The following is a 27,281-nucleotide window of genomic DNA, read 5'->3' on the forward strand; positions in this document are numbered from 1 at the left end:
AGAGATTTCGTAGGGACTAAACGCCCACGCAGTGGCAGCTGTTCAAACACGGACTTGGCCGGGAGTCTGGTGACGGGTTGCTAGGCTGGCTGATACCTCATATCTAGAAAGGGTTGCAGCCTATCGTTATCTTTGTACTCGGCGTTCGCTCTACCCTGGCGACTGCTAACCCCAACCGGCCGACGTGAAATTGCTTGTCGGAGTTGGACTCGGACTGCATACTGTGGAAACACGTGGACTCCGGGTCTATCCCAGAGACCTTAGGCTCTGGACTCACCAGGTGGAAGGCTGGACTCGGACCTCGAGCTCGGGCTCGCATGTCAGCGTTGGGTCTCGGACTCGGACTCTTGGACTCAGACCCATGCCCCGACTGGTCAGCCTCGTCGGCCATGGCCTGCAGGGGCTGGCGCGGCCAATGCCGGTCTAGGTTCACAGCGTCCTCAGTACCATCGGCCTCCCCCGCTCCTGGATCAGACGCTGCTCTCGGCAGCTGTGTCCACTGCCTGCCGAGGGTCCGCCAGGCAGCCGGCGCAGCGCAGACGGGAAACACATCGGGCTGCGGGCGGCGAGACGGCTTTTGTGGTGGAGTAGGCGCTGCGTCCGTGCGCTTCTCAGCGACCTCTCTGTGCATCACGTCAACTGCACTTCTCTGCAGTGGTAATCAAGTGTTGCTGCTCTTTGTTCGATCTAGAAAGATATTGGAGCGATGGTGGATTAGCAGTCTGGGCGCTTCGGACCTGTAGGTTTCGGGTTCTGGCCCCTGCCGCGCCACCACCGCATCCCTCGTAACACCGTAGTGCAAGCGTACGTCTCGAAATAAGCCTGGCAGTCGGTGAGACTTAAACCCCCAATCATTAATGAATGTCCGAGAGGCACAGAAGGGCTCTATTTTGTACCGTCTTCTCCGGGTCTCTAGAACACCGGGCACGAACCCACAATATTCTGCCATGGTATATTCACGGTCTCTCGGTCACAGTTGGTTTCGGTGGTTGTTCAGGTCTTCGTCGACTGTTCACGCTCCTGGCGTTCGGCTCAGTCCAGCTCGCTCGCGAGCTCCACGAGTCACATCTTAGTCGGAATCAATGAGTTGACATTGTGAGTTGACATTATGCCGCAGGGAGTTGTGCAATTGATGTCGGGCTCCATCGCCGCCGTCCTGCCACCAGCTAGCATGGAGCATCGACCCCAGGGACGCTGTCCGATGCTTCGCGATCGTGCGGCAAGTCGGTTTGCACTGGCAGAAGTGGGTACGTTAAACCTCAAAGCGGCGCGAGACGTTGACTGTCCCGTCGCCTAATCAGCACTATCTTGCCCCGCAAGCACGGACTCAGGCACCGTTCCTGCTCCTGCGGTCTGGACAGGCCCGGCTCCGCCGATAGGACGATCGGCTGGCCAGCCGCCCTCCGATTGTGGCGCCCGCGTCGTCAGCTGGCCGGAGCCGCCTGTCATCAGCGCCAGCGGCGCGCGCTCTCGCGGCCGCCGACCGGCTCCTCACGTGACGACATTCTCTCTGGAGCCCGTGCGCGCCCCGAGGCGAGCCCGCGAGCGCGAGACGAACACGGCGGCGATGAGCAGCGCGAGCAGCGCCGCCACGCCGGCCACCGCCGCCAGCCCGATGGTGGCGCCGCGGAACGTGTCACGCTCGTCGGCCAGGCTGTCCAGACGCTCCTGGCAGTTGGACTCTGTGCTCGTGGTGGGCTCGCCTGTGGTGGTAGGAGCCGGGGGCGTGGTGGTCGCTGACGGCGTGGTGGACGCGGACGGCGTGGTGGTCGCGGACGGCGTGGTGGACGCCGATGGCGTGGTGGACGGCGGCGACGTTGTGGTGACGGTCGAGTTGATGTAATCCTGCACGCTGATGATGAAGGTCTGGCTGTAGTCGTGCTTGACGGTGGGCGTGCTGGTGATTTGGAGGTAGGAGCCGTGCTCACTGACGGGCGGCCAGTGCGTGAGGCCAGAGCCGGGCGGTGTCGGGTTCCTGTGGGGCGGTGCTGTCAGGCAGGTGGCATATCGAGAGGAACGCAGTGCACATGCGGCAACATCGACACGATTGACGCTCCTGTCGGCGCTGCCTTACGAAGGCTGGCATGCCAAGGTAATTGGCGCCAAAATGATCCCGTGACTGTTTTGTTACTGGGTGTACTCCGGTGAGCTCATCTGCCAAAAAGGATTTGCTCGGACCACAGTCGCTTGGTCGCTATAGGCAGGCGCTTGGGCCGAGAGTGTGTCGCGGAAAACCGCGTTGACGGGTGTATTGGATATTCGGACCTCCAGCTGTGGGCTCTGCATGTTACTCGTGCACGTTGGAGCGCTTTTTTTTTAATTGAGCTGACCCATGCAGAATCGTCCAGAATCTGAACGCCTGATTGAAACGACTGCGTTTTCCACTGCGCATGTTTTGAAAGGATCGGGCATTGCAAGTTCATTCTGAAATGACTGGGTTTTCTACTTTGCATGTTTGAAGAGCCTCGGCAGTGCAAGTTCATTGTAATGTACGGTTTACTGCCTGGATCACTGAACAATGCAGGCCGTTCATAGCACGTCTTACTACCCCTGAACTGATAACGAATGGCTCATTTACGGTCGTGGCTTCTCGTGACTCGGCACGTACCCTTCAAAGGCGAAGTTGGTCCACATCTCCACCATCGTGTCGCTGACTTGCGTCTCCTCAGCGTTCAGCGTCGACATCAGCGGGATGGGGAAGAGGTAGATGAGCTCGTTGGCGTGAGTCACCCCTGTAACTCAAACTCGTGTGTTCAGTGCACTGCGGTTGGGGCCGCAATGGCGTGGACGGGCTTAGCAGACCGCTTGTGTCGACCATCGGCAGCAATTGGCTTGTTTCCTGAGTGCGCTGCGGTCGTTCCTGAGTGCGCTGTGATTGTAAGTTCTCGGGTACGCTGTGATTATTTGCTCCCGAGTGCGCTGTGATTGTTTATTCCTGAGTGCGCTGTGTTTGCTGACTGAGCTCGCTGTAGCCTGTATCACAAGCATGTTGTACTGAGCTCCAATGACGTTGTTCGGCACGGCTCACCGCCCGCCGTCAAGCACAGTCGCGTTGCCGCCGCGGAGCCCTGACCTGTGTCGAACGGAAGCTTCTTATTGCCGATGAAGAAGAGCCGCGCCATGGTATGCTGCTTCTGGCCGCGGTACTCGAACGAGTACAGCCACGAGTCCACGCCGTCCCTGGCCAGCATGTCGGCCTGCTTCTTGGCGCCCGCCTTCATACCGAACAGCCCGGTCAGCTGGGGATGAGAGGCGGTCTGGTGAGGCGCTGGGAAGGAGCGGCTCGGCCGGCGGGGCCGGTTAGCTGGGGACGAGAGGCGGTCTGGTGAGGCGCTGAGGAAAGGGGACGGCCCGGCCGGCGGGGCCGGTTAGCTGGGGACGAGAGGCGGTCTGGTGAGGCGCTGAGGAAGGGGGACGGCCCGGCCGGCGGGGCCGGTTAGCTGGGGACGAGAGGCGGTCTGGTGAGGCGCTGGGGAGGGGCGGCTCGGCCGGCGGGGCCGGTCAGCTGGAGACGAGAGGCGGTCTGGTGAGGCGCTTGGGAAAGGGGACGGCCCGGCCGGCGGGGCCGGTCAGCAGGGGACGAGAGGCGGTCTGATGAGGCGCTTGGGAAAGGGGACGGCCCGGCCGGCGGGGCCGGTCAGCTGGGGACGAGATGCGGTCTGGTGAGGTGCTGGGAAGGAGCGGCTCGGCCGGCGGGGCCGGTCAGCCGGGGACGAACGGCGGTCTGGTGAGGCGCTTGGGAAAGGGGACGGCCTGGCCGGCGGGGCCGGCCAGCTGGGGATGAGAGGCAGTCTGGTGAAGCGATGGGGAAAGGGGACGGCCCGGCCGGCGGGGCCGGACCGCTCGGCTCGTCACAGGTCAGTGGCGCGGATCTGTGTGGGGAAACAGGCCGTCGCCGCCTCCTGGTCAGTTGGCTGGGAGTAGCACGCTGCGGTCGGACCGACAGTCGGCAGCTGCCGTCAGCTAACATGCCTGCCATCAGCCGCGGTTCGTTCAGACCGGAGACTGAAGGTAGTTTTTAAAGGTCCGTGACGCAAGCCCTCATGCAAATATGTGGTGAACTAACGATTACGATGGTCGCTGGTCATGAAGCTGGCCCTGGCTTCGTCCGGTAATCGACCGGTGCCTCCCCGCTGCAGTCCGCGTCGTCACCAAGTCTGGCCGACTCGTGACATCGCTGAGCTACTCGCCCTCAAAACGAAGCAATTCAGAGGGTTCTGAGATGACATGGAGCGGTCTGCCCTTCGTCTTACATCCTCCAAACCGGGGTACATGGTGTTGATGTCCCAGTTATCCACGTAGTAGAAGTATTGATCAATCATGGATTTTGTTACTCCATCGGTGGGGTCCAGGACGTCTGGAACAGAACGCAGCTTTTACAAACAATATCAACAGATTGGTTCGATCATGGCTGCTTGTAGCAGTATCAAGCAAGTTCACACATATCATACCGAACGTTCACACCGTTTTCAAAGCTCCACGTCATGCTGACGTCACTCGGCCAAGATCCCGGATGTGAGGGCATCAACTCACGGAAGGCTGTTAGCATCTTTCTGACGCAGTCATTCTTCAGGAAGTCGGTGTCGTCGGTGAGGTTATTTACCTTCAGGTACTCGTTGTACATAACTGAAAATGCACGGGGTCGATTAGTACCTCGCCGTTGGACGATGCTTCATATTACATACGAATGGATGGTTACGAAACACATTCCCGTGGTTCATGCGATGCCATGTAACCAATGTGCTGTAAGCGCTTGTGATCGGGGGTTGGAAGCCGGGCGTACGTGACAGGTCAGACGAGCGATGAGTCAGGGGTCAAGAGACCCAGCTTGAACCGAGCGGCCGGGCCACGGCGTTACCTGGTACGTCCAAACTTTTCACCAAAAATGTGTCGTTAAGTTTTAATTTCTTTGCTGGGATAGTGAAGATGGACTTTTAGCGACAAACTACGTTCAGTAGATACTCTAATCGCAAAGGCAATGCCGCAAAACATTCGGTCCATTCGGTCGGTCAAAACAGGTGTTGAGAAAAAGGTTAAGGTAGAAATTCGTTCAGATGTTCTGTTCCCTTCCGTCAAGAGACGGTCATCCAAATTAACCGGTCACGCTCACTCCCCTAGAACACATCGCAGGTGACGTGTGACCACTTCTGAGCATGGCCGAGCCATTTGGTATGGGCGTCATCCACATACGAAAACTGAACTCGGGTGCAAACATAAGGAAAGAGAAAACACCCGAAATAGCAGTGAACAGAGGTGGAGAGCATTCAATTCGGCGCTCCGTGGAGCTTATTGGCCCACCAATAGAAAACACCACTGGTTTACGAACCACTTACGTCCGAACACAAATGAGCCCTCGTTCTTGTTGCAGCCCTGCATAGTGGGCACCTTGTTGTAAGTACCCTCCTCGAATATCGCGAGCGGGTCTTTGGGCAGCAGGACCGGCACGGTTAACGTCGATGGCTGGACTACCGGGTTCACTCCGTCGAAGCCGTTGCGCGCCACCAGTCGTTCAGCGCTCTGAAACAGATCCACTCGGTCAGTGCACAGATGGCGCTGGGTGGGTATCCTCTCGCCAACCACTGGCAGGCGGCATTGTGTTAATGCGACCACAAAGCTCTCCCACAAATGACACTAGGTGTTTGCCGTCGTACCATGAAGCGTACCTTCACTGTGCATATCACCCACAGATGGCGCCACCTAAGCAAGCACCACTGACAGATCGATCCCAGGAAGTGACCCTGTGGGCCTTTGTTGGCGGGGGGGGGGGGGACCTTTTAATCGGTCTTTTCACTCCCGCTGTACCGGTAACTCAGTGAATTCTAGAAGCAGACACCGGTGAAGTGGACGGAAAGGGGGGGGGGGGACACAGCTGGCTGGCGGCTGTCATATCGACCAAGCTCACCGTGAAGTCGTCGGTGAGCTGCACCAGGTCCTTGGCGGGAACATTTCGCATGCACTGCAGCAGCTGGTCGAAGGGCCGGAAGGTGCAGTTGATCCGGTCGGCCATCTGTTCGCTTGTCAGCAGCGGGTTGTCGTTGTACGCCCAGTCGGCGAGCGCTGAGCCAGACTCGGCGATGGCCTGATGAAACAGACCTGGCGGCAGACCAGGGGCCCAGTCAGACCGGGTCCGTGGCTTCGGCACTTCACGGCCAGCCTGCTTTCGCGCACCGTCACTGAGTTGCAATATCGTGCCTTCCGATAGGTTTCAGTGCCGTACCCCTAAAAAATTCATCAATACAAGTGTATCGCACGTGACAAAAACTTCACTTGGCTGCTTGACGAGCGTACATTCACTTGAAGCGTTGCGACACGGCTGAAATACTCATCGTGCTTTTTCATATCACTTCATGGTAATGACTTGTGGATTGTGCCCCAAGATTGAAGGATGATGATATACGGCATTCTGTGGAAAATCATTTCAAATGAGTTGCTTCAGCCAATTTTCTAATCGCAGCTGGAAACCGTAAGGAAGTAAGGTGGTGGTGACTAAGCCCGGAAAGGCTATCACGTGGAGCTTACGCTCTGATGTTCACTCGCTCAGTGAGACTGTTTAGATTTTGGAGACTGCTTGAGGCAGAAGGTTTAGTTGTCCGGGGTAAGCTGACGTTGCTACTGGAATCTGTCACTAGGTTCAATGCTCGTGTCTCCGAAACTGAAAATGCTTCGTTCAAGTGGTTGAGCGTGAAAGCTCACACCCATGACGTCTGACGTAAAGGTGGCCCTGTGTCTCGGTCCTCGCTAGTTTCCTTTCCAAAGTGGTTTTGGAGCGACAAGTTTTTTGCCAACTCTGACGCGTAGAAATGGCTAGTGCAGCACATGGCAGCGTCTGTCGCCAATTTCCGAACGTACGCCTCTTGGGTTGTCTGCAGTTTTTTAGCCAGGCGCAGAAAACAGACGGCTGCATGCATTGCCGTGCGAGTGACACAGTCAGCGCTGAACTTTCTGACAATACACACCTGAATCCACGCCCATCATAGCAATGTCGGCCACAGTACGGGCGAGAAGTGGGCTTGCCATGTCATGCACATAGGTTAAATAAGCCACTGCCAGCTGCGGGACAGACACCGCAGCCAAGAAGTCTCAGTGCTCGTCTAATGGGCACCAGATTTTAGGCAGTCGTATTTCGTGATTTTTTTCGTTGCGGAAACCATTGATTGTCGGTTATATCATAAGCGCAATCAATGCCGCGAATTTGGAATCAGAGTCAGGTGAGAAATGGTTCAGCGTTGGGCTGACCGCCCTCCCGAACCAGATGGCATTGGCTGGCTGGCTGGAGCACTGTATGGCTGGCTGGCTGGAGCACTGTATGGCTGGCTGGCTGGAGCACTGTATGGCTGGCTGGCCGACTGAGGGCACTAATTAGCTGAGTGGGGGAGCAGTCTAGCTGACTGGGGGCACTGTATGGCTGGCTGGCTAGAGCACTATATGGCTGGCTGGCTGGAGCACTGTATGGCTGGCTGGCAGGCTGAGGGCACTAACTAGCTGAGTGGGGGAGCAGTCTAGCTGACTGGGGGCACTGGCTGGCTGGCTGGGGCACTGCCTATCTGACTGGTGGCACTGGCTACCTGGTGGAACAGTCTGTCGAGTCTGGCTGAGGACACTGGCTGGCTGGCTGACTGGCTAGCTGGGGGCACTAACCGGCAGCAAGCGGGGACGCGAGCAGCAGCGACACGCTGGCGCCGCCGGCACTCTCGCCGAACACCGTGACACGCCCGGGGTCGCCGCCGAACTGCTTGATGTTGTCCTGCACCCACTGCAGCGCCATCACCTGGTCCATCAGGCCCGCGTTCCCCGGCGCGTCGTCCGTCAGCGTGGTGAAGAACCCTGCCGGCCGGCGGACGGAGGGCACAGGGCCGTCACGAGGCGCTGCTGCGCGAGCGGCCGGGACCCGGGTCAGCGCGACACCCTGCCGATCCTCGACGCGGGCGTCGACGGGTTCAGGTGACGGCCCCGAGCCCGCCAGAGTAACTGCTAATACAGCACATCATACAGTTGGCCTAGTATGAAACTGCACTGGCGGGGGCACACTATCACGACTGACAGAGACGCTGACTGAGGCACATTGCCCGCAGCCACCGGTCGGCTTTTTGACCGGGCGGAGTGGCTGCCTGCTTTGCGAAGTCCACACGGTCTCCCGTGACAGGATATGCGACGGACGGAGTCGTGGACTCCTGTGACGGGACGGAGTCGCGGACTCCTGTGACGGGATATGCGACGGACGGAGTCGTGGACTCCTGTGACGGGATATGCGACGGACGGAGTCGCGGACTCCTGTGACGGGATATGCGACGGACGGAGTCGTGGACTCCTGTGACGGGATATGCGACGGACGGAGTCGTGGACTCCTGTGACGGGATATGCGACGGACGGAGTCGCGGACTCCTGTGACGGGATATGCGACGGACGGAGTCGTGGACTCCCGTGACGGGATATGCGACGGACGGAGTCGTGGACTCCCGTGACGGGATATGCGACGGACGGAGTCGTGGACTCCCGTGACGGGATATGCGACGGACGGAGTCGTGGACTCCTCTGACGGGGTACGCGACGGACGGAGTCGTGGACTCCTGTGGCGGGATACGCGACGGACGGAATCGTGGACTCCTTCCTGTCCCTGCTCGCCTGCAGTGAAGCTCACCTATGACGCCGAGGCGGTAGTGCGGCACGACCAGCACCACGTCCTTGTTCTTCTGCAGCCTGTTGGGGTAGTACAGCGAAGAGCCTCCGCTTGTGAAGGCACCGCCATAGATGAACACCATCACTGGCATCATGGGGTTGTGGGTGGCGTTCGGGAGCTGAAGACAGCACGAATGTTACCACCACGCAAGGTCAAAATGGGTGACGAGGCTGTGGACTGTGCGTTATAGATAAAAAGGCCGTCTTCGTGCAGAACGCATTCACAAGAGTTACAAACGTCGTGCGGTGATGTCGGAACCACGAATAGTTTGGGCAGTTATGTTGAAATTTAATTACTCAGTTGAAATGAGTCCTGTTTGGAAGTTCAGTCGACCTGGTCCGGTTGCCACCTGCTGCGACAGGCCTCTAAAGGCTTCAAAAACTAACAATAGGCTAACACACCAACGTCGTCGTTGGAGGTCATAGTTCTGGCTTGAGGTCATACCTGATTCTAAAGAGAACGATCAAACCTCAGGCTTGCTTTCTACCCCAATATGTGACGTGTCATGGCAAGCGTCAAACTGGGTGGATTTGGAATATTGACAGCAACAAAAAAGATCATTGGACTTGACGCGTCAACTTCATACTTCATACTTCATGCGTCAAGTCTTGACGCGTCAACTTCATACTTCATACTTGACGCGTCAAGTCTTGACGCGTCAACTTCATATTTGATGCGTCAAGTCTTGACGCGTCAGCGTCATACCCAGAGCCTGCACATCGTGGATCAATTTTGAATCAGATTCTTAAGGTGGTAAGCACTCACGTTAACTTTGAGAGAAATTAAGAGCGGTTGCGCAGAATTCGGCTCGATCTGATCCAAGGCTGTTATGTGCATCCGATGCACGATTCATCAAAAAACCTTATCAAAAGCCCAAAAATGGTATCCCGGATTTTCACCTTCTCTAAAGGTTGATGTGAATAGATACTGTAAGTATGGAAGCGCTTGCGTTTGCGGAGACTTTGGCACTGCTACTTTATGCCACACGTATGGCATTGCCTTTAGGTCCAGTTCACCAGCATTTTGTGGCCACACCTCATCTTAATTAACACTATAAGTCATGCATTGATACTTTTGCAACTTGACATATATGTCCACCATCCGTGAGCCGCGGTGCCCAAATTTCGTACGTGACGTCATGCTCACCTTTGTGGTGAAGACGCTCAGGTAGAGGCAGTCCTCACTGCCGGGACCCTGAATCCCAGACTGGGCGCACGCGGGCGGCGGGAAGGTGGCGTTCAGCGCCCCATACGGCTGATTCTTCACCGGGTACTGCGAGAACGGCATCGCACCTGTCAGCCAGCCCGGCTCAGGCGCGCCCCGGTTAGGGACCCGCTCAGGTTTGGCTCAGCCGGGTGGCCCTGCACTTTGGTGGGCTGGCAACAGCATGCTCTGAGCGTAAATAACTCGGACTGCCACAAGTTACATGAATCTCTGAGAACGACCAGAGGTTAGCTGGTGATAACATTGGCTGGGGAACATGAACCCATGCCCCAGGGGATGTGTGGAGCGGAACTCAACACTTTTAGTCAAGAACGGAGGAAACATCAAACCCTGAAGGCTACCAAGCTTATAACACCAATCATCCGACACTCAATGATGAAAAGAGACAAATTACTGTTCCACTGCCTTAGTTGGTGCCGCTCTCTGTTTTTCCCCGTTTGATCTAGCAGTCCTGAACGCAAAACCGTGTGACCTCATGTCAGTCGCAGACCATCAGCATCCCCGTTCTCCCCTCTGTTGCCAAGCGCCGATTCCCTGTCCAGCGCGGTCCGGCCCTCACCCGGAACCGAAGGTCACCAACGGGGGGCTCGGCGAACGGCACGCCCTCGTAGGCGAACGTGTTGCGACCGCCTCCGATGGCGAGCACGGCGCCGGTGACGTTGCCGTCCGTCAGCTGCACGGTCGGCGTCGGCGTCCAGTCGCGTTCGTGCGACGGCCACATGTCCTGCGGGCGCGGCTCGGCCCAGTCGGCCGCGTCGGTGGAGTCGAGCGGGTCCTCCAGCTCGAGCCGCCCCGCCGGCCCGAACGCCGCCGCGCAGCCCAGCACCGCCAGCAGAGCACCCAGAGACCGCATGGCCGCTGCGACAGACGACGCCGGCGACGTGAGAGGAGCCGGCCGTGTTCTGGTGACGTGGGAGGACCCGTCAGCGCTTTGGTGGTGTGGGAGGACTTGTCGCCGCTCTGGTGACGAGGGAGGACTTGTCAGCGCTCTGGTGGCGTGGGAGGACTCGCCAGCGCTTTGGTGATGTGGGAGGACTTGTCGCCGCTCTGGTGACGAGGGAGGACTTGTCAGCGCTCTGGTGGCGTGAGAGGACTCGCCAGCGCTCTGGTAACATGGGAGGACGCGTCAGCGCTTTGCTGATGTGGGAGGACTCGTCACCACTCTGGTGACGTGGAAGGACTTGTCAGCGCTCTGGTGACGTGGGGAACTCGTCAGTACTCTGGTGACGTGGGAGGACTCGTAAGCGTTCTGGTGACGCGGGAGGACTTTTGGGCGCTTCCGTGACGTGGGAGGACTCGTCACCGCTCTGGTGACGTGGAAGGACTTGTCAGCGCTCTGGTGACGTGGGAGGACGCGCCAGCGCTTTGCTGATGTGGGAGGACTCGTCACCGCTCTGGTGACGAGGGAGGACTTGTCAGCGTTCTGGTGGCGTGGGAGGACTCGCCAGCGCTCTGGTAACATGGGAGGACGCGTCAGCGCTTTGCTGATGTGGGAGGACTCGTCACCGCTCTGGTGACGTGGGAGGACTTGTCGGGTCTCTGGCGACGTGGAAGGACCTGTCAGCGCTCTGGTGACGTGGGAGGGCTTGCCAGCTCTCTGGAAACGGACGCGCCAACGTGCTGGCAGCGTGGGGAACTCACCAGTGCTCTGATGCACGAGGCCAGTCAATCACACAGCCTCCAGCAAGATGGATTTCGCTGTCGGCCTGTCCACATGGTTGTGCTGCTGCTGCTGCTGTCCACATGGTTGTGCTGCTTTTGTGTGGGACACGACACGCTGCGGTTGATCGAACGTAGCCAACTGGTCGTGCTATGCTCCTCTGTTCTTTGAAGATATGGTGTCTCACACTCATAACATGACGGCCAGTCTTTGGCCAATGCCTCCAGGTACATGTGGTTTCACTACTTTTAAACCGTCACCTGGTGATTTTACGCTGTTTACCCGAACTCACGCGATACCAACGCGCATTTACGGAGACGTGGACCGTAATTATTGTCAGGTGGTTTTATTTTTGACCAATATCAAGTCAGTCAGTTGCCAGTGTTCATAAAGGATGACTTTTCTAGCCATGATGTGCATATCTGAAAGGTATATATATATATATATATATATATATATATATATATATATATATATATAATTTATAACAAACGAATTTTCCTGATGCTCTCTGCTGCGTGTTCTGAGGTATTAATCATGGTAGTGATGGATATTGTGTAGTTGTTTCTTGTTATGCAGCGCCTTAGTCGTACGCTATGTTGTTGCCCTTCGCTGTTCACTTTCATGTCATGAACCTTGGGCCGGCAGAGAGTCAGGCAGTATGCTGGCTGTCGCATGAATCAATGTGCGTTGAAAAAAGACATAGAGTAAACCTTCACCCCGTGAGGATCCATAACACCATATGCCCTAGTAACGATACTCGTGTGTAGCGTTTTGCCTCTTAAGGTTACGACAATCACATGGCAGGGTTTACATACGTCATCTGGCACGAAACTTGGGAGACCCTCAATCCATCAAACCAGACAGTTGAATGTCATAAATGGTTCTTGGGCCTGATATCCGTATAGGAGACTTGAGACTAATAATGCGTTACGAATCTAGAGCTTGACGCATACGACTTCAATCGAACTATTTTCAGAGGACATGAGGTCGCAAAAGCAGCTGTTTACGCAAAGATCAGGAACTGGCAGTGATGTTTTAACTTTAAATATACGACGGAATATTAGCGTTCATGGTACATGCGTGCATTCATCAGTAAACGACGCTTCTGAACGCTACGGCCTTGAAAACATATTGTTGTTTTTGCCATCTAAAACAGCTGTAAGTTAGAACTAATAAAATGTTGTTAAGCAAGAAGACCACGACTGAGGATAGCAATTTGAAAACAATGTCGTTGTTTAGTAACTTTTAAGGTCGATTCATGTCTTGACTTAATCGCTCCACCACTCCCCGCCGGCGGTTGCTCACCTGTCCGCATCGCCCTGCCTCCGTAGGCCGACTGCACCGACCTTCTTCGTCCTAGCCCCCCCACTCGTTCCCAAATTTAGATAACCGTCGTCGCTATCATGTCCTCGGGGCTCGCTGGCGTCCGTCTCGAGCTGCCGAGGCTGGTTTAACGGCGTTGTGAACACGTTTTACAGGCTCATATACTTTGATTGCCGGGGTAATATCTCGAAGATGGCGGCGTCGAAAGAAATGGCATCTCGCGTGAGCTGAGCTTTTCGGGCGTGCGAGTGCCAGGTTTGCGCGTTTGGATCGCACGAAGACGCTTTTACGTAACCGTGGAGCTTCTGGCGATCGACAGAGGTGGCCGTCGTAGTGGCGGTATGATGAAGCAAACGCCTCGTGGCGCCGCATGTTTGTCAAAACAAAGGTGTTTTGTGGTACAGCAAACAACACGTAGGTGGTGGCGGTGGTATGAAGCAAACCTAGCCTCAACACTACAGCCTCTAGCCGTGCTGAACATATATTTTCCTGAACAAAAAGCCACATGGGACATCATGTGACAAGACATTTGCATGCATCAGGTGCATGTAATGACATAGATATCACATGACGCATGCACATGAGTAAATTAAGAGTATAACAAAGTTGGTGATGAGTAGGCAATGGACGGCTTAGTGGCAACGCATGACACCACGCGCTAATATCATGCAAGAAGAAGCTTGCTACGATCGACATGACAAGCGCATGGAACACATCATTGGCGGCGTACTGGGATGGAACCGAAACGTCAAGCGCATTTATCCTTTTTTCTCTCAAGCAGTGGTTTTTAATGTGAGGGCAAAAACAGTTACAATCTACTACACTTGAAAATAACGTTCCTTTCGCCAAACTGCCGATCAAGAGGTGCTTTAAATGAGGGGAGAGGACGTTACGCAACTTCAGGAAGAAACTTGTGTCAAAGTTCAACAACCCTGACGCTGAATTAAAGTTTTGTCCTGCACCTTCTGTGCTTTAGTTGAAAGTCCTGTATTCTTATTTTGCTCCTCACCATGTTGTAAAGTGTTGTTGTTGGTCGTATCTTAGCAATGAATCATCCTGAACCCTTGAATCGTGGCACTTCTCGGCCATCGATGTTGCAGGGAGTGTAAATTAGCCGAACTCAGTCTGAATTATGAATAAGGCCATTATGAATTATCAGCCCGTTTACCATTTTAGTGGCTTGCCTCTGGATCGTCTCTATATCATTCGAATCTCGACCGGACTGGAAATTTGAGACTTGGGAACAGTATGCCACGTGATTTCTTACAAGGATCAAAATAGGCTTTCAAGTTATTAAGAGTGCTTGCGAGGAACATCACGCATATAGGTAAGACAGCACTGTTGGCCTCATTCCTCGGAACGTACCTGGGACAAGGAGGGACAAATTTGTTGATATTTTGGCCACATGCCTTTATCAAAACGAGTATCAGCCGTAAATTCAAAATTGTCCGTCGATTCTACCCGATTTGTTATCTCTTCTTTAGAATAGCGAGCCAGGATTTACAAGTCACCAATATTTAGGGGCCTAAGCAAGGGGCAATTTCCAGCCGTAACCACAACACGGGGTATATCCAACTAGGAATAATAATGCGCGAACACGCGCATAGATGCAAACGAGTTCAAGAAACCGGACATCACTCATGACGCGCCATTCATAAATGCAAGCGATTTTATTTAAACGGACATCACATATCATACATCACTCATGGATGAAAACGATTTCAATCAAACGGGAATCGCGCATTGCGCGTCGGGCATCACTCGTACATGTAAGCGATTCCGAGTTAGCATAAATCAAAGGCACATTAAGGCACTAATCACATTCATATAATCGACCCTAATGAGCCATGTACATTAAGGGTAATGTTTGACATTTGATGATATTGAATCACGCACCATGGATGATGTAGTAAGCCCACTTATTACTATTGGTATATTTCTAGTTGTAAAAGGCTGCTCTAGGCAACACAGTCTCTCTGCTTAGTAAATATACTCCTCAATACGTCATTGTTTGATAGCGTCATCATACCTTGCACAACATTAATTGAGAGCTAACTGACGGCCTTTTCATCCGGAAATCGTGCTCGTGAATGCCAGATATGAACGAACCAAAGGTCATATTTGATCACCGTATGGCTAATTGAATGACATAATTTGAAGAAAAAAAACCTTATTATGACCTCACCGGTGCCTGGGTGAGCGTAAAGTAGTCTCCTCGAAATAGTCTGCACATCTTCGCGGGCGTGCAGCTCAGAAACTAGCGCCGTTTTAGTTTTGAGAAGGGCAGGACCGTGAACGGCACCAAATGATCCTTAAGATAGCTATTTCAGTTCAGAACCTCATACAAATGAGGAACACTCCCATTAAGAAGGGCAGGGCTTCCCTCGATATCAAGTGAGTCATATGTAGCACTTCTTTTGTAGGTTGTGTGTGTGTGTGTGTGTGTGTGTGTGTGTGTGTGTGTGTGTGTGTGTGTGTGTGTGTGTGTGTGTGTGTGTGTGTGTGTGTGTGTGTGTGTGTGTGTGTGTGTGTGTGTGTGTGTGTGTGTGTGTGTGTGTGTGTGTGTGTGTGTGTGTGTGTGTGTGTGTGTGTGTGTGTGTGTGTGTGTGTGTGTGTGTGTGTGTGTGTGTGTGTGTGTGTGTGTGTGTGTGTGTGTGTGGTGTGTGTGTGTGTGTGTGTGTGTGTGTGTGTGTGTGTGTGTGTGTGTGTGTGTGTGTGTGTGTGTGTGGTGTGTGTGTGTGTGTGTGTGTGTGTGTGTGTGTGTGTGTGTGTGTGTGTGTGTGTGTGTGTGTGTGTGTGTGTGTGTGTGTGTGTGTGTGTGTGTGTGTGTGTCTGTGTGGTGTGTGTGTGTGTGTGTTGTGTGTGTGTGTGTGTGAATGGGTGGGTATGCGTGTGGGTGTGAGTGTGGGTGTGTGGGTGTGATGGATTGTCAGAACATAAGGCACAAAATGTGACAAGCTCTTCGGACTCTCCCCTTATGGCGACTTCCACGAACCTGCCGCCATCTCCAATCATTTTAAGAAATCGACTCCCCATGAGTACCATGATGTTCAACACCTTTAAGGTTAAGGTATGGCGTTGATGCTGTGGGCACCCGATGCAAGATGAGCTTAACCTGGCATGCTCCATACTTCATCGGCGCGAGGATTTGCAACATATTTAAGGGGCCATATCGGGACTACAGACTTTCGCCGGAACGTTGACAACGACTCGCGTCTGTTTTATATTCATACGCAAAACGCTTCAAAGCGCAACGCCACCGAATCACCCAAAACTAGAGATGCCGTCCCAGGTAGGCGTCGTCGCTAAATTGCAGCCAATCGCATTTGCTAAGAGGGGTAAGACTTCGGGACAAGTACGCCGTCAGACGGGATGAAAGGTTCATTTAAAAAGAAAAAACTTCACTTTCTCTATTTGGTAGCAATACGTCATCTTCTCAACTACAGTTGTGGCGCGATAGTGTTTTTAATGAGCACAAAGTCCATCGCATTTTGCATCCCGTTTCTTCTGGGTAACTCCTTAATCTTGCGATTTAAGGGGCGGGGAGAGTCGTGCCTGTAGCTTGAAGGATATGCCAACTTTAGTACAGGCGCGTGAGGTATGTTGGTGCACTCAGTATTGAGTTAACGTGGTGAGGTGTCAAACGCAAGCCATTGCATGGAGAAGAATGCAAAGTAATATGAAGACTTCATTCAGTGAGCGTGTGGGGTGGTTAAGTTATTTCATAGATGAAATCAGTTCATTGTCTGGACATGTTTGCTCTGACCAATCCATTTTTATTAGCAAGGATTGGTGCCTGCCCAACATGATTCACAAAGCAGATGCCAATGTCACAAAGCAAGCCATTACAGTTTCCTGCAGGAATGTCACAGCCACTATGGCAAAATGAGCTGCATGCCAGCCAAACTGGTTATGAAGGCGCATTGGTATTATGATGTCACCTGTAGTTGTGTTAAAATTTGCATTGAATTTTAAACATGACATTGCATTTGTGATTTGTTTTTATGCAGCTGGGTGTAAAGAGAGCAACTTTCTGTCACGCAGTAAAGTCATGGCTGCTGCACGATACAGCGGTTATTGTATGCATGCAAAATTTGATATTAAAGGTAAGTACAGATGTGGTTATTTTGTGGGCTGATATAACAGCAACATGTGGGACACTAAATGCATGCATGGCATACAACATATAATTGCCTCTCGCAGCAGTAAACAGTCAAGGGCTATAGTGAGAATATGGTATGCTCTGGGGTTTTTCTGAACATCCAAATTGATATCAGTGGCACGGAATGTGAAGTGCACTAACTGCTCAGATTAATTCAGGTCGCAGGTCAAAGCCATTTAAAAGCTTGTCTTTTCAGAAATTATATATTTACACTACAAACATAGTCTTACGACCTCCTTAACATGGTCACATCTCTGATTGATTGTTATTTATACATGCCCCCTAAAAGGACATTAAAAATGAGAAAGAAAAGAATGTGAATGATCATTATGCTTTGTGAAGTAGTTGCTCAGGGCATCTATCAGATTTTCCAAAAATGTTTTGATAAAAAGGGGAAAATATAATTAAGCTTCAGCTGAGGTGCACAGCAAAATTATTTAAAAAACAATGTTAGGCAGATTGACAGAGTAATGTGAACTTGATGTCCTGAAGAACACTGTGTGGCATTCACATACGCTACCACAGCAATATAGATGGTTCCTTCACTTATAATAGGTCTGTCTGACGGTGCATAAAAAGTGACTGGATAGCTTTGCCTGAAACACTGGACTACCACCTGTTCAAGAAATGTTTTTATGGGTTATGGTGTAATTGCACATTTCACTGTGGATATACATCTCCAAAAATAGGGTGTTCAATGTGTATTGATGTTTGCATGCACCTTTGAAAGGATGCACATCATTTTTAACAAGAAATATCCATATGAAATGCTGCATGGTGTTTTATGAAAACTGAACAAGTCCTTCCATATTGCATTCATAGTACAGTGCATATGATTGGTCCTGCAGTGCATATTGCAGCAGCTGAATAAATGAACCTTGGCTTGGGTAAAATCTACCCAGTGATAAAAATGATAAACTCTGCTCTGTAATAAAAATGGTGAAATCTACCCTGTGACACACACTTCCAAATGAGGTCAATGGCTGCTCTATGATTAAAAATGATGAAATCTAACCTGGGACACTCACACATTTCCAAATGAGGTCAATGGCTGCTGTGTGATAAAAAAAAAATGATGGAATTTACCCTGGGACACCTGGTCAATGGCTGCTCTATGATAAAAATGATGAAATCTACCCTGTGACACTCACACATTTTCAGATGAGGTCAATGGCTCCTCTGTGATAAAAAGGATGAAATCTACCCTGTGACACTTTCACACATTTCTGGATAAGGTCAATGGCTCCTCTGTGATAAAAATGATGAAATCTATCCTGTGACACTTCCACACATTTCCAGATGAGGTCAGTGCCTCCTCCATGATAAAAATGATGAAATCTGCCCTGTGACACTTTCACACATTTCCAGATGAGGTCGATGACCTGGTGCTGACTACGGCGAGCCCCTGCTCCCGGTGAGAGCCGAGCTGACGTGCGGCCCCGTCAGGGCAGGTCGGCGCTCGCCTAGCATGAGGGAGATAGCTATCCAGACGGACGCGCTGCCGCTGCTGCCCGCCATGCCGCCGCCGCGCCACCGCTACCTCCGGCTGCTGGCGCTGCTGGCCGCCGCCGTGGCCACGTTCATCGTCGTCTACTTCACGTACGTGTGCCCGGCGGGGACGTGCGGCAGCCTGCCGGCTGACCGGACACTGCCGCTGGCGCCGCTGATGCTGACGGACCGCCAGGGCCGGCCGCTGCCGTCGGCCGCCGCCTCGCTCAGCTTCGAGGAGATGCTGACCGATGACTTCCGCTTCGACCTAGAAGACCGTGACGTCATCGTGTTCCTGCACATCCAGAAGACGGGCGGCACCGAGTTCGGCCGTCATCTGGTGCACGACCTGCAGCTGAAGCGGCCCTGCGTCTGCCACCGCCGACAAAAACGGTCAGTCCGCCGCTGCCGCCGGGAACGGTCGGTCCGCCACCGCCGCCAGAAACGGTCAGCTGGCCATCGTCGTCCGGTACAGTCAGTCAGTCACCGGCACGCAAGGCTGGAGGGTCGGCAAAAGAGCGGTCAGTGGCACGCTGAGAACGGGGGGGGGGGGGGAGGGGAGGCGGCCTGCCCCGATCTGTCGAACGTCGGTGGGTGGTGGACGAAAGCTTGGTAGTCGAATGCCGCCAGGGAGGGTGGGTCGGTCAGTGGACCGACAACGGGCGAGGATGTGTGTCTTCATTCCAGTGGTGGCATCGCCTCTACGCACCAACATCATCATCTCAGTCACTGGTGGTCAATACTAAAGGTTCGCGGCGGCGTTCACCGCATCCCCTTGAGCAGCAGGTAATGGATAGAGTGGACGGAAAGCAGGTCAGACATTAGCCGGCCATTAGTGTCAGACGGCCCACGGCGGCGCTGGGAACTGGCATGGGGTAGCCCGTGGAAAGTCACGAGGACGAAGGCTCTAGCTCCGATAAACCAAGCAAAGATAATGAGGAGAAGTGCCTAGCATTTTCCGAAAGGGGTAAAACTATAGAAGACAAGGTGATGTACGCGCCCCGCTGACCGACGGGCTCCGACTTTGCTCGGCCTGGACCGTGCATACACATCGGCTGCATGCTATACCAGCTGCACGTCTCCGGCCCGTTCACACAAGACAGTGGCAAGTTATCCATCTGTAAACAATGGACGATCCTCACAAGTTGAGCAGGATGTACCCGGTTCATTCGGATCGGCGCACTCGGGAACGAAACCACCGCAAACGGCCAGTCACTGAAATAGGAACGGTGTCGTGGAATGGACATGGTGTGCTCGTAACAGGTTGTCTCACAGCGATAGAAACAAAAGTCGATTGGCCACATGAATGATAGAGGTGCGCATGTGATCTTTTCCAAATGCAATGCTTTTAAATGTAGTAAACTATAGGCGCACAAGTGCCGTTGGTGGATCCCGCAGAGGCCTGTTCATGTTAAGGGGGCCGGGTTAACGATACCTTCCCAATCTCATATCGAATGACATCGTGATCTCTCACACAAGCTGTGACGGGTTTCTGTTAAACATCAGCCTGTTATCCAGGCTTGAACCCACGGATTTTCACTCACGGTCGTAGGAAAATGTTCTGCAACTGCGCTGATCCCTCCCGTATTCATGTCGGCAGAGGCGTAGCCAGAATTCTCTTGTTGGGGGCAATGTAGCTCGGTGAGTACGCAACACGCCGATTTTTAAGTTGCCGTCTGTAGGATCCATCTGTAGCGAAAGTCGAAACAATCCAGACTGACGGGAGTCGGGAGGGCAGCCCCGCCCCCTTGGCGGCGCTCCTGCGTGCCGATGCTGAGGTTTTTTAGATGCAGTCCGAATCTTCTTTTGGTTGGATAGCTTTCTGGTTGAGCGCCCACGCTGAGCGGCGCTAGTCGCGTGAGCCTTGATCCCACCATCCGCCTTGTGAAACTTCGGGTGAGCGGCGGATGTGGCGGATGTGGCGTCGAAAATCCATGTGGCCCAATGCTCGGCGCGGTCCGTTCTGCCCTGACCTTAGCGTGGCCGCCGTCACCCTGCACGCCCTGCACGCCCCGAGTCACATTTGGACTCAGGCCATGTCATTGAGTGGCAAATAGTGAACGCCGGGGCCGACTCTTGGGATGGAGTATTCGCGGATGTGTACCCGGGAATGTATGATGGCTGATCGATGCGAAGTGCAGGACATGCCATTCTTGGACTCTGCCTTTTCGTTCGCATTATTTTGTCGAGTTTTTCCCACCCGCTTGTGCCGCGCCTTGTGCCTTGCCTTAGTTTTCAGAGAAGCGAGAAGGCTATGCAGGAGTGCTGCCATGATTTGGCCTCTCGGTGTCATTAGGCTCCCTTTTGGCTCAGATGCCTATGTTTAATTTATTTCCATCTGTCAAAAGTCGAGCCGCCTGTAATGACATATGAAGGCTTATTTCACAGCAAACAGCACGACCGTTGCGAATGACCCGCTGTGTTCCCAAGCGGCCTGGTGTTGACCGCGACAATCACAACGTATGACTGCCGCCGGCAGATGTCAGTGCTTCCGGCCCGGCAGCAACAGCCACTGGCTGTTCAGTCGCTACTCGACCGGCTGGAAGTGCGGCCTGCACGCCGACTGGACCGAGCTGACGTCGTGCGTCGACGAGGCGATGGACCACATGGAGCGCGACGAGAAGAAGCGGCGGTCAGTGGACCGGGGCGCGGGCCGGGGCCTGCGCAGAGCCGAGGCAGACTCGTTCGCAGGAGATGCTGCGCCGGCTCGATAGCAGGCCATTTTAAGCTTCCTTGATCTTGTGTATCAATGCCACTTGTGGTTGATGGGTGTCATAAGGTGCGCTGGTCCCCGACGTCCTCCAGTTTGTCCGGCTTGTCTGGCAGTGACGAGCCAGAATGACATGGCTGTTCCCGCCGGTGTCGTAAAGAATGACCTTGGGCTTGCCCTCCGTTCTCGACTCAGATGCAATTGTACGGCGATAATGTAAGCCGCGCTGTCCTTGGATGCGACGCCGCTTTTTTTCGCTCATCTCGCTCCGCACCGCCAACCACTGATAAGCAGCCGGATTGTTGACAAACGATCCCGTCATTTCACGTCTTAAGTGGGACACGCCCACTGATGCCTTTATGCTGGGCATTAGATGTGCGGTAATCTGGCGGTAGGGTCGTATCCCATAAAACGGCACGCCCACGTGTGAGAGCAATCGGTTCTCGCGCGGCTGTAGGCGCCTGTGCTTTCCTCTTGGCTTACATAAGCGGGCTCCGAGGAATGTCTTGGCGAGTTCGTGCGTGACTCCGCGTGATGCGGTGACGGACTCCGCCCCCTCCCCCCCCCCTCACGCGTGATGTGGCCACGGAGCACAGTGTGCGGCTTACAAGGGGGCTCGGCGTTAATCGAGCATTACGGGAGTAAGTATGGTTGTACTGCAGTAACACCGCACGGCTAGTGCTCACACAACAACTGTAGGAAACCCGCCAGCAACCGGAGCGTGCGTGGTTCAATGGTCGCTTAATGGTTTTCATTGGTCACAGCTGTTCTTCCGACCTCTATGGGCATGAGTCCTGAAGGCGGCTCTCAATTCGTTTTCTAGCGCGATCAGATGTATGGGTCAGGGCTCACACAAGACCTGCTTAGCGTGAACTCTGATCCTGGAGTTCCATCGATTCGAAGGGTTTGGAGCAAATATTCAAAAGAAATCGTTTTCGGGACATTTAATTTTCCAAATCTTCGGGCGCGTCCCGCTTCGCGGTCTCACCCGTTGCGGTGTCTGTGTCGACAGTTACTTCTACATCGCCCTATTGCGTGAGCCGGTGCAACGGTACCTCTCTGAGTGGAAGCACGTGCGGCGAGGCGCCACCTGGAGCACCAGCCGACACTGGTGCGGCGGCCGGGAGGCCACGGAGGTGAGACGCCGCTCGCGCCACGGTCGGCCCGGAGGAGATCCGTGTCAGAGGAGATCTGTCAGTGAGCCACTGCCTGCCCGGGGGAGAGCCGTGTCAGAGGAGATCCGTGTCAGTGAGCCACGGCCTGCCCGGAGGAGATCCGTGTCAGTGAGCCACAGCCTGCCCGGAGGAGATCCGTGTCAGAGGAGATCCGTGCCAGTGAGCCACGGCCTGCCCGGAGGAAATCCGTGTTAATGAGCCACGGCCTGCCCGGGGGAGATCCGTGTCAGAGAGCCACGGCCGGCCCGGAGGAGATCCGTGTCAGAGAGCCACGACTGGCCCGGAGGAGATCCGTGTCAGAGAGCAACGGCCTGCTGATGTATTTTGGAAATGTTTAGATTGGGGCCACGTTTTAAAATGATCGTTTTCGAAATTGTTTTGTGCTTGTGCCATGCAAAACATGCTAAGTATTCAATTTAACTAAAATGATCTCCCTCACAATAATAATACCCGTTATATTCGTTCAGCGAGATGTATTTTGAATAGGTATTTAGTCACGGATTGCGCTCACGGAGTCGAAATGTAATTTGGACACCTTATGCCAGCCAGTGTCGACAGCAGTTAACAGTGTATATGCTCTTGTTTTTTCGGGAGACACCGTGATGGGACGACACACGCTGCTTCACTTTGACCCAGCAAATTCGGGAAACCGCAGATCAAATACACTAAATATGCGCTAGTGGGCGCTGTGGGCGCTGTATGACCGAGATCTCGTCCTGCTCGGTCGATGGGCCATGGGCCTGACCTCCCGCTCCCGGCTGCCGCAGAGCGGGATCTCGTCCTGCTAGGTCGATGGGCCTGACCTCCCGCTCCCGGCTGCCGCAGAGCGAGATCCCGTCCTGCTAGGTCGATGGGCCTGACCTCCCGCTCCCGGCTGCCGCAGAGCGAGATCTCGTCCTGCTAGGTCGATGGGCCTGACCTCCCACTCCCGGCTGCCGCAGAGCGAGATCCCGTCCTGCTAGGTCGATGGGCCTGACCTCCCGCTCCCGGCTGCCGCAGAGCGAGATCCCGTCCTGCTAGGTCGATGGGCCTGACCTCCCGCTCCCGGCTGCCGCAGAGCGAGATCTCGTCCTGCTCGGTCGATGGGCCTGACCTCCCGCTCCCGGCTGCCGGCAGAACGAGATTCCGTCCTGCTACGTGGGCGACGGCTGGGACGGTGTGACGCTGGACGAGTTCCTCGCCTGCGACTCCAACATGGCCAACAACCGGCAGACGCGCATGCTGGCTGACCTGCACCTGGTCAACTGTTACTCGCAGGCGGGCATGTCGTCGGCTGAGCGTGACCGCGTCCTTCTGGCGAGCGCCAAGACCAACATCCGCCAGATGGCATTCTTCGGCCTCACCGAGGAGCAGCAGCGCAGCCAGTACATGTTCGAGGAGGTGTTCAACCTGCGCTTCGTCACCGCCTTCGCCGCCTACAACAAGACGCACGCCGACTCGGCGCTGCGCTCGCTGCGGCCGGACCAGCTGGCCGCCGTGCGTCGCCGCAATCGACTCGACCTCGAGCTGTACGAGTACGCGCGCTCGCTGCTCGCCCAGCGGTTCGAGCGACTCCGAGCGACCGACAGCAGCTTCGAGGCGCACTACAGCAGCCTCGGCAAGCTGGGCGACGACTACTCGCGCGAGGTCGACCGACGGCGGTGATTGGCCGCACGCGAGGTTGGTCGCGGCCGTGATTGGTTCTCTTTGACAGGCAATGACGTTGATTGGGCTGATTGCTGATTCAAGCGGCCGGCGGCCGTGATTGGTCTTTTCCAGGCTGGCGTGGCCGAAGATCGGGGAAACATAGAGCTGGCTGCTGCCGTGATTGGTCGTCTCGAGACTAGTGACGCCTGTGATTGGTGGGCGTTGGACACTAGCGGTGCCGTGCATTGGCCAGCTTACGGCTGGGAAGCTCGCCTCATTGTCTGATTAGTGGTCTCTGACTTCTACCACATCAGACTATTGCAGTTCCAGGTGACAAATAGTCGTTTTTGGTGGGGTTTATCATTAATTTTGATCATTGCTGCCGTCTGCACGTGGCGTCCAACGCGTTTACAACGTCATGCCGTCGATATGTGGACGACGGGAACGTTTGATCAGAGCGTGTGTAGGTGGACTGTGAGACGACTGCTGTGGGGAAGTGACGTTCCCTCTTTGCCGCAACACGTCTTTTTTGATCACCGGTAGCTTTGTGTCTTTTTGTGCCATTGGCGGCGTTTTGCAGCTTTCTGGCTCCGTATCGTGAGGAAATGGGCCGTATATGTTAAAGGGGAGTTCGATTGTGCCCCTGTGTAATTTTTTGGCTTGTGTTGATGAGGTTTGACCCCTGCCGTATAACCGCGGAGTCACGTGGGGCTTTTCTACTTTTGATTCTTGCGCTATCTCTCGTGTTAAGTGGGTGATCGGCGCGTGTCGGGCATGAGCTGTGACCGACGGCGTGGGCGACCACCGCCTGTCACGCCCTAGCTCGCCCCAGCCAAAGTGTGCACACCCCACTCCGACGTCCTGCCACGCCTGCCGAGCGCTGGTGACTGGCGTGGTATTCCCGTGCCACCCAAGACAGTCAACCGTGCACCCGTGACGCTGCTGGTCACCACGGGTGGCCGGCACGCCCCCCCCCCCCCCCAACAGTTCCGCGCGCTGTAAGATAGTTCGCGGCGATCGTGACGGCATTTATCAACTGCTGGGCGAATGACGCGCGTGCCGATGACTGGCTACAAGACCGCTGATTGACTGAAGCAGCGTTTATCCGGCTCGCCTTTATGATGTTGTGTACGTTCCCGCTCACGACGTGGATCATGTTATGTTCTGGTGTGAGTTGGGACCTGCTCATGTGCCACCTTGTTTCGGCGCTGCTGCCGTGTTGGCTGTTCTGTTGCCGCCCCTGTCCGGGCTGGCGGGCCGCGGGCGGCCGGAGACCGCCTCCTCTGCCTGAGGCGGTGCCGACGGTCCGCCGCGTGGTGTCACATATCCGTATTTGCCTTTCATTGTGTCCATAATACTCTGCTGAGTGCGAGGAAGGAGGTCGGGCGCGGTCCGTCCGCCCGACAGCGCGCCAGTGACTTCGGGGCGGCGCTGGAGCCCGCACCGGCCGCAGCGCGGCCGAGCACCCCCGGTCGCGGGTCGACCGAGCGCCGCCCCGTCGCGGTGCTGCGTGCGTTGGCGGGTCAGGCCCGGCGGAACCCAGGCCCGCCCGAGCGCCAACGCAGCACCGTGCAGCGCTGGATCACGTTTCGCGGTTCTGAGGGCGGTTCGCTCGGTAGTGGTGGTCCTGGTGCTGACGTGGAGAGGAGGGCTCCGACGGGGTATCGTGAGCGACGCTGTGTCGCTGTGTATTGTGCCGGCCGGTGCAGCGCCGACGGACGCTGAAGTCGGACCGGCTGGTGCAGCGGCGTCCGCTGATCAGGGCGGATATTGTGTGTGCGTTTGTGTGTGGCTGACGGGGGTGCACATAATGTGAGATGTGCGCTGCATCGGCACCGGGTACTGATTCCAACTTGCTGCAGAGGCTGTGTCCCATTCTCCGATGAGAATGGGCCGACCAGGGTCGATAATGTCGACGTTTTTTAACCAAAGTCATTGAATAGAGGGAATAGTTCGACTCGCTTTGTATGCTTAATGGTTATGGAAGTCGGAAGCGTCAGGCGTCGTGTAGACGATCAAGTAGCCGGCTGGCGAAGTTCATGTCTGCTCGACACGAAAACGTCTTGTGGCGCCACGTCAATGCGCCTAGCATACCCAAGGCCCTAAAGTGACGGAATACAAGAGCGGATGGGTCAGTTGCATGCTGACATCTATTGGAGCAGAACTGTCCCCTGCGCGATAGTGGTGGTTGTGTGAGAATGTTCCCAAGGTCCGACCGTGGGGCTTTTCCGAATGCGAGTGCCTAGCTATATTTGATGTAGGTCTGTACCGACACCCACGGATGGCATGTGCCGGTTCGTAGCGTCGACACTTCCGATCTACGATGGGGCCACTTGTTGACGTGCGAAATTTGTCGTTTCCGCGGTATGATGAGACAGACTTTGATTTGATTGCCAGAACAAAAATTACGTCTTTATAGAACGTTTATTTCAAGCTCCGCAAAGGGAAGGGAGGGGATGCTGCGCAACCATCGTGGCGGCGAGCGACAAAGCTGAAGTACCACGTAGGCACCCAGACGCCTCCTGCACCGATGATCCCCATGAACAATGGCTTGTGACGACAAGAAAACGCAGGAACCATTCGCGGACATTGACGTAAGGTAACGTTCACATCAAAGCCTCTTCCACCACTTATTCAGGGGTGCGGTTTCGCAAATAAGTTTGGAAGAGGGTTAAAAAGATAAAATAGGTAACATTCCCCCAACAAAAAAGGTGTTCTCGGATTTCACCAATCTCTAGTCAAACCTCGCGAGGTCTGGGGCAACCCCGTGTAAAAAGAAACTGCTCACCCCTCATCAGTACTTAGTTTATTGCTGTCTTTACCACCTCCCTGGTTGCCTGCCGTAGCAAACCGGCAATGATCTCATTACTAGGTAGGCACTTAGCCAAACTTTTCTGCAGGACTGGGGGCCAAGTGCTAAGATATGCCGGAGCTCTCACGAATTGGAATTGGATTCCTGTGAAATCGCCAAAATATGCATTAGGGCGTGTCATTGGGAGGGGGGGGGGGGGTTATCTCGTGGAATGAACTGAGCCAAAGTTTTCCTTTAGCACAAGGATGAATAATGCATTGCAGACCTGTTACACCGTCCTAATATCGGTCTTTGTCAGTCGCGAGGAGCTTTTCCTCTCTGGGCCAAGAAAATCGTCTTCGATACTGGCGTCATCTATTATAAATAGTGGCGTCATCTATGGACGAGCCTCTTTCCTTTTCCCATACTACCGACACCTGAT

General features: G+C 54.5%; 2 protein-coding genes across 2 annotated transcripts; one reads left to right on the plus strand and one right to left on the minus strand.

Annotated features, from left to right (window-relative positions):
* Positions 1–936: 936 nt before the first annotated feature.
* Positions 937–12,896, minus strand: LOC119097647 (carboxylesterase 1C). Its single transcript, XM_037220688.1, has 12 exons — positions 12,870–12,896; positions 10,461–10,759; positions 9,824–9,949; positions 8,639–8,795; positions 7,639–7,824; positions 5,903–6,093; positions 5,334–5,517; positions 4,534–4,626; positions 4,254–4,357; positions 3,074–3,239; positions 2,609–2,732; positions 937–1,975 (listed from the first exon to the last, which is right to left on the minus strand). The coding sequence occupies exons 1-12, from the start codon at positions 12,877–12,879 to the stop codon at positions 1,492–1,494; spliced, it is 2,124 nt and encodes a 707-aa protein (XP_037076583.1). The 5' UTR covers positions 12,880–12,896; the 3' UTR covers positions 937–1,491.
* Positions 12,897–16,393: 3,497 nt separating this feature from the next.
* LOC119096877 (heparan-sulfate 6-O-sulfotransferase 3-B) lies at positions 16,394–25,990 on the plus strand. The gene is made up of 5 exons (XM_037219861.1): positions 16,394–16,485; positions 18,418–18,930; positions 21,017–21,169; positions 22,260–22,383; positions 23,539–25,990. The coding sequence occupies exons 2-5, from the start codon at positions 18,518–18,520 to the stop codon at positions 24,064–24,066; spliced, it is 1,218 nt and encodes a 405-aa protein (XP_037075756.1). The 5' UTR covers positions 16,394–16,485; positions 18,418–18,517; the 3' UTR covers positions 24,067–25,990.
* Positions 25,991–27,281: the final 1,291 nt, after the last annotated feature.

The sequence above is a fragment of the Pollicipes pollicipes genome, unplaced genomic scaffold (assembly GCF_011947565.3).
Source record: "Pollicipes pollicipes isolate AB1234 unplaced genomic scaffold, Ppol_2.1 Scaffold_4295;HRSCAF=5057_pilon_pilon_pilon, whole genome shotgun sequence".
Classification (NCBI taxonomy): domain Eukaryota; kingdom Metazoa; phylum Arthropoda; class Thecostraca; order Pollicipedomorpha; family Pollicipedidae; genus Pollicipes; species Pollicipes pollicipes.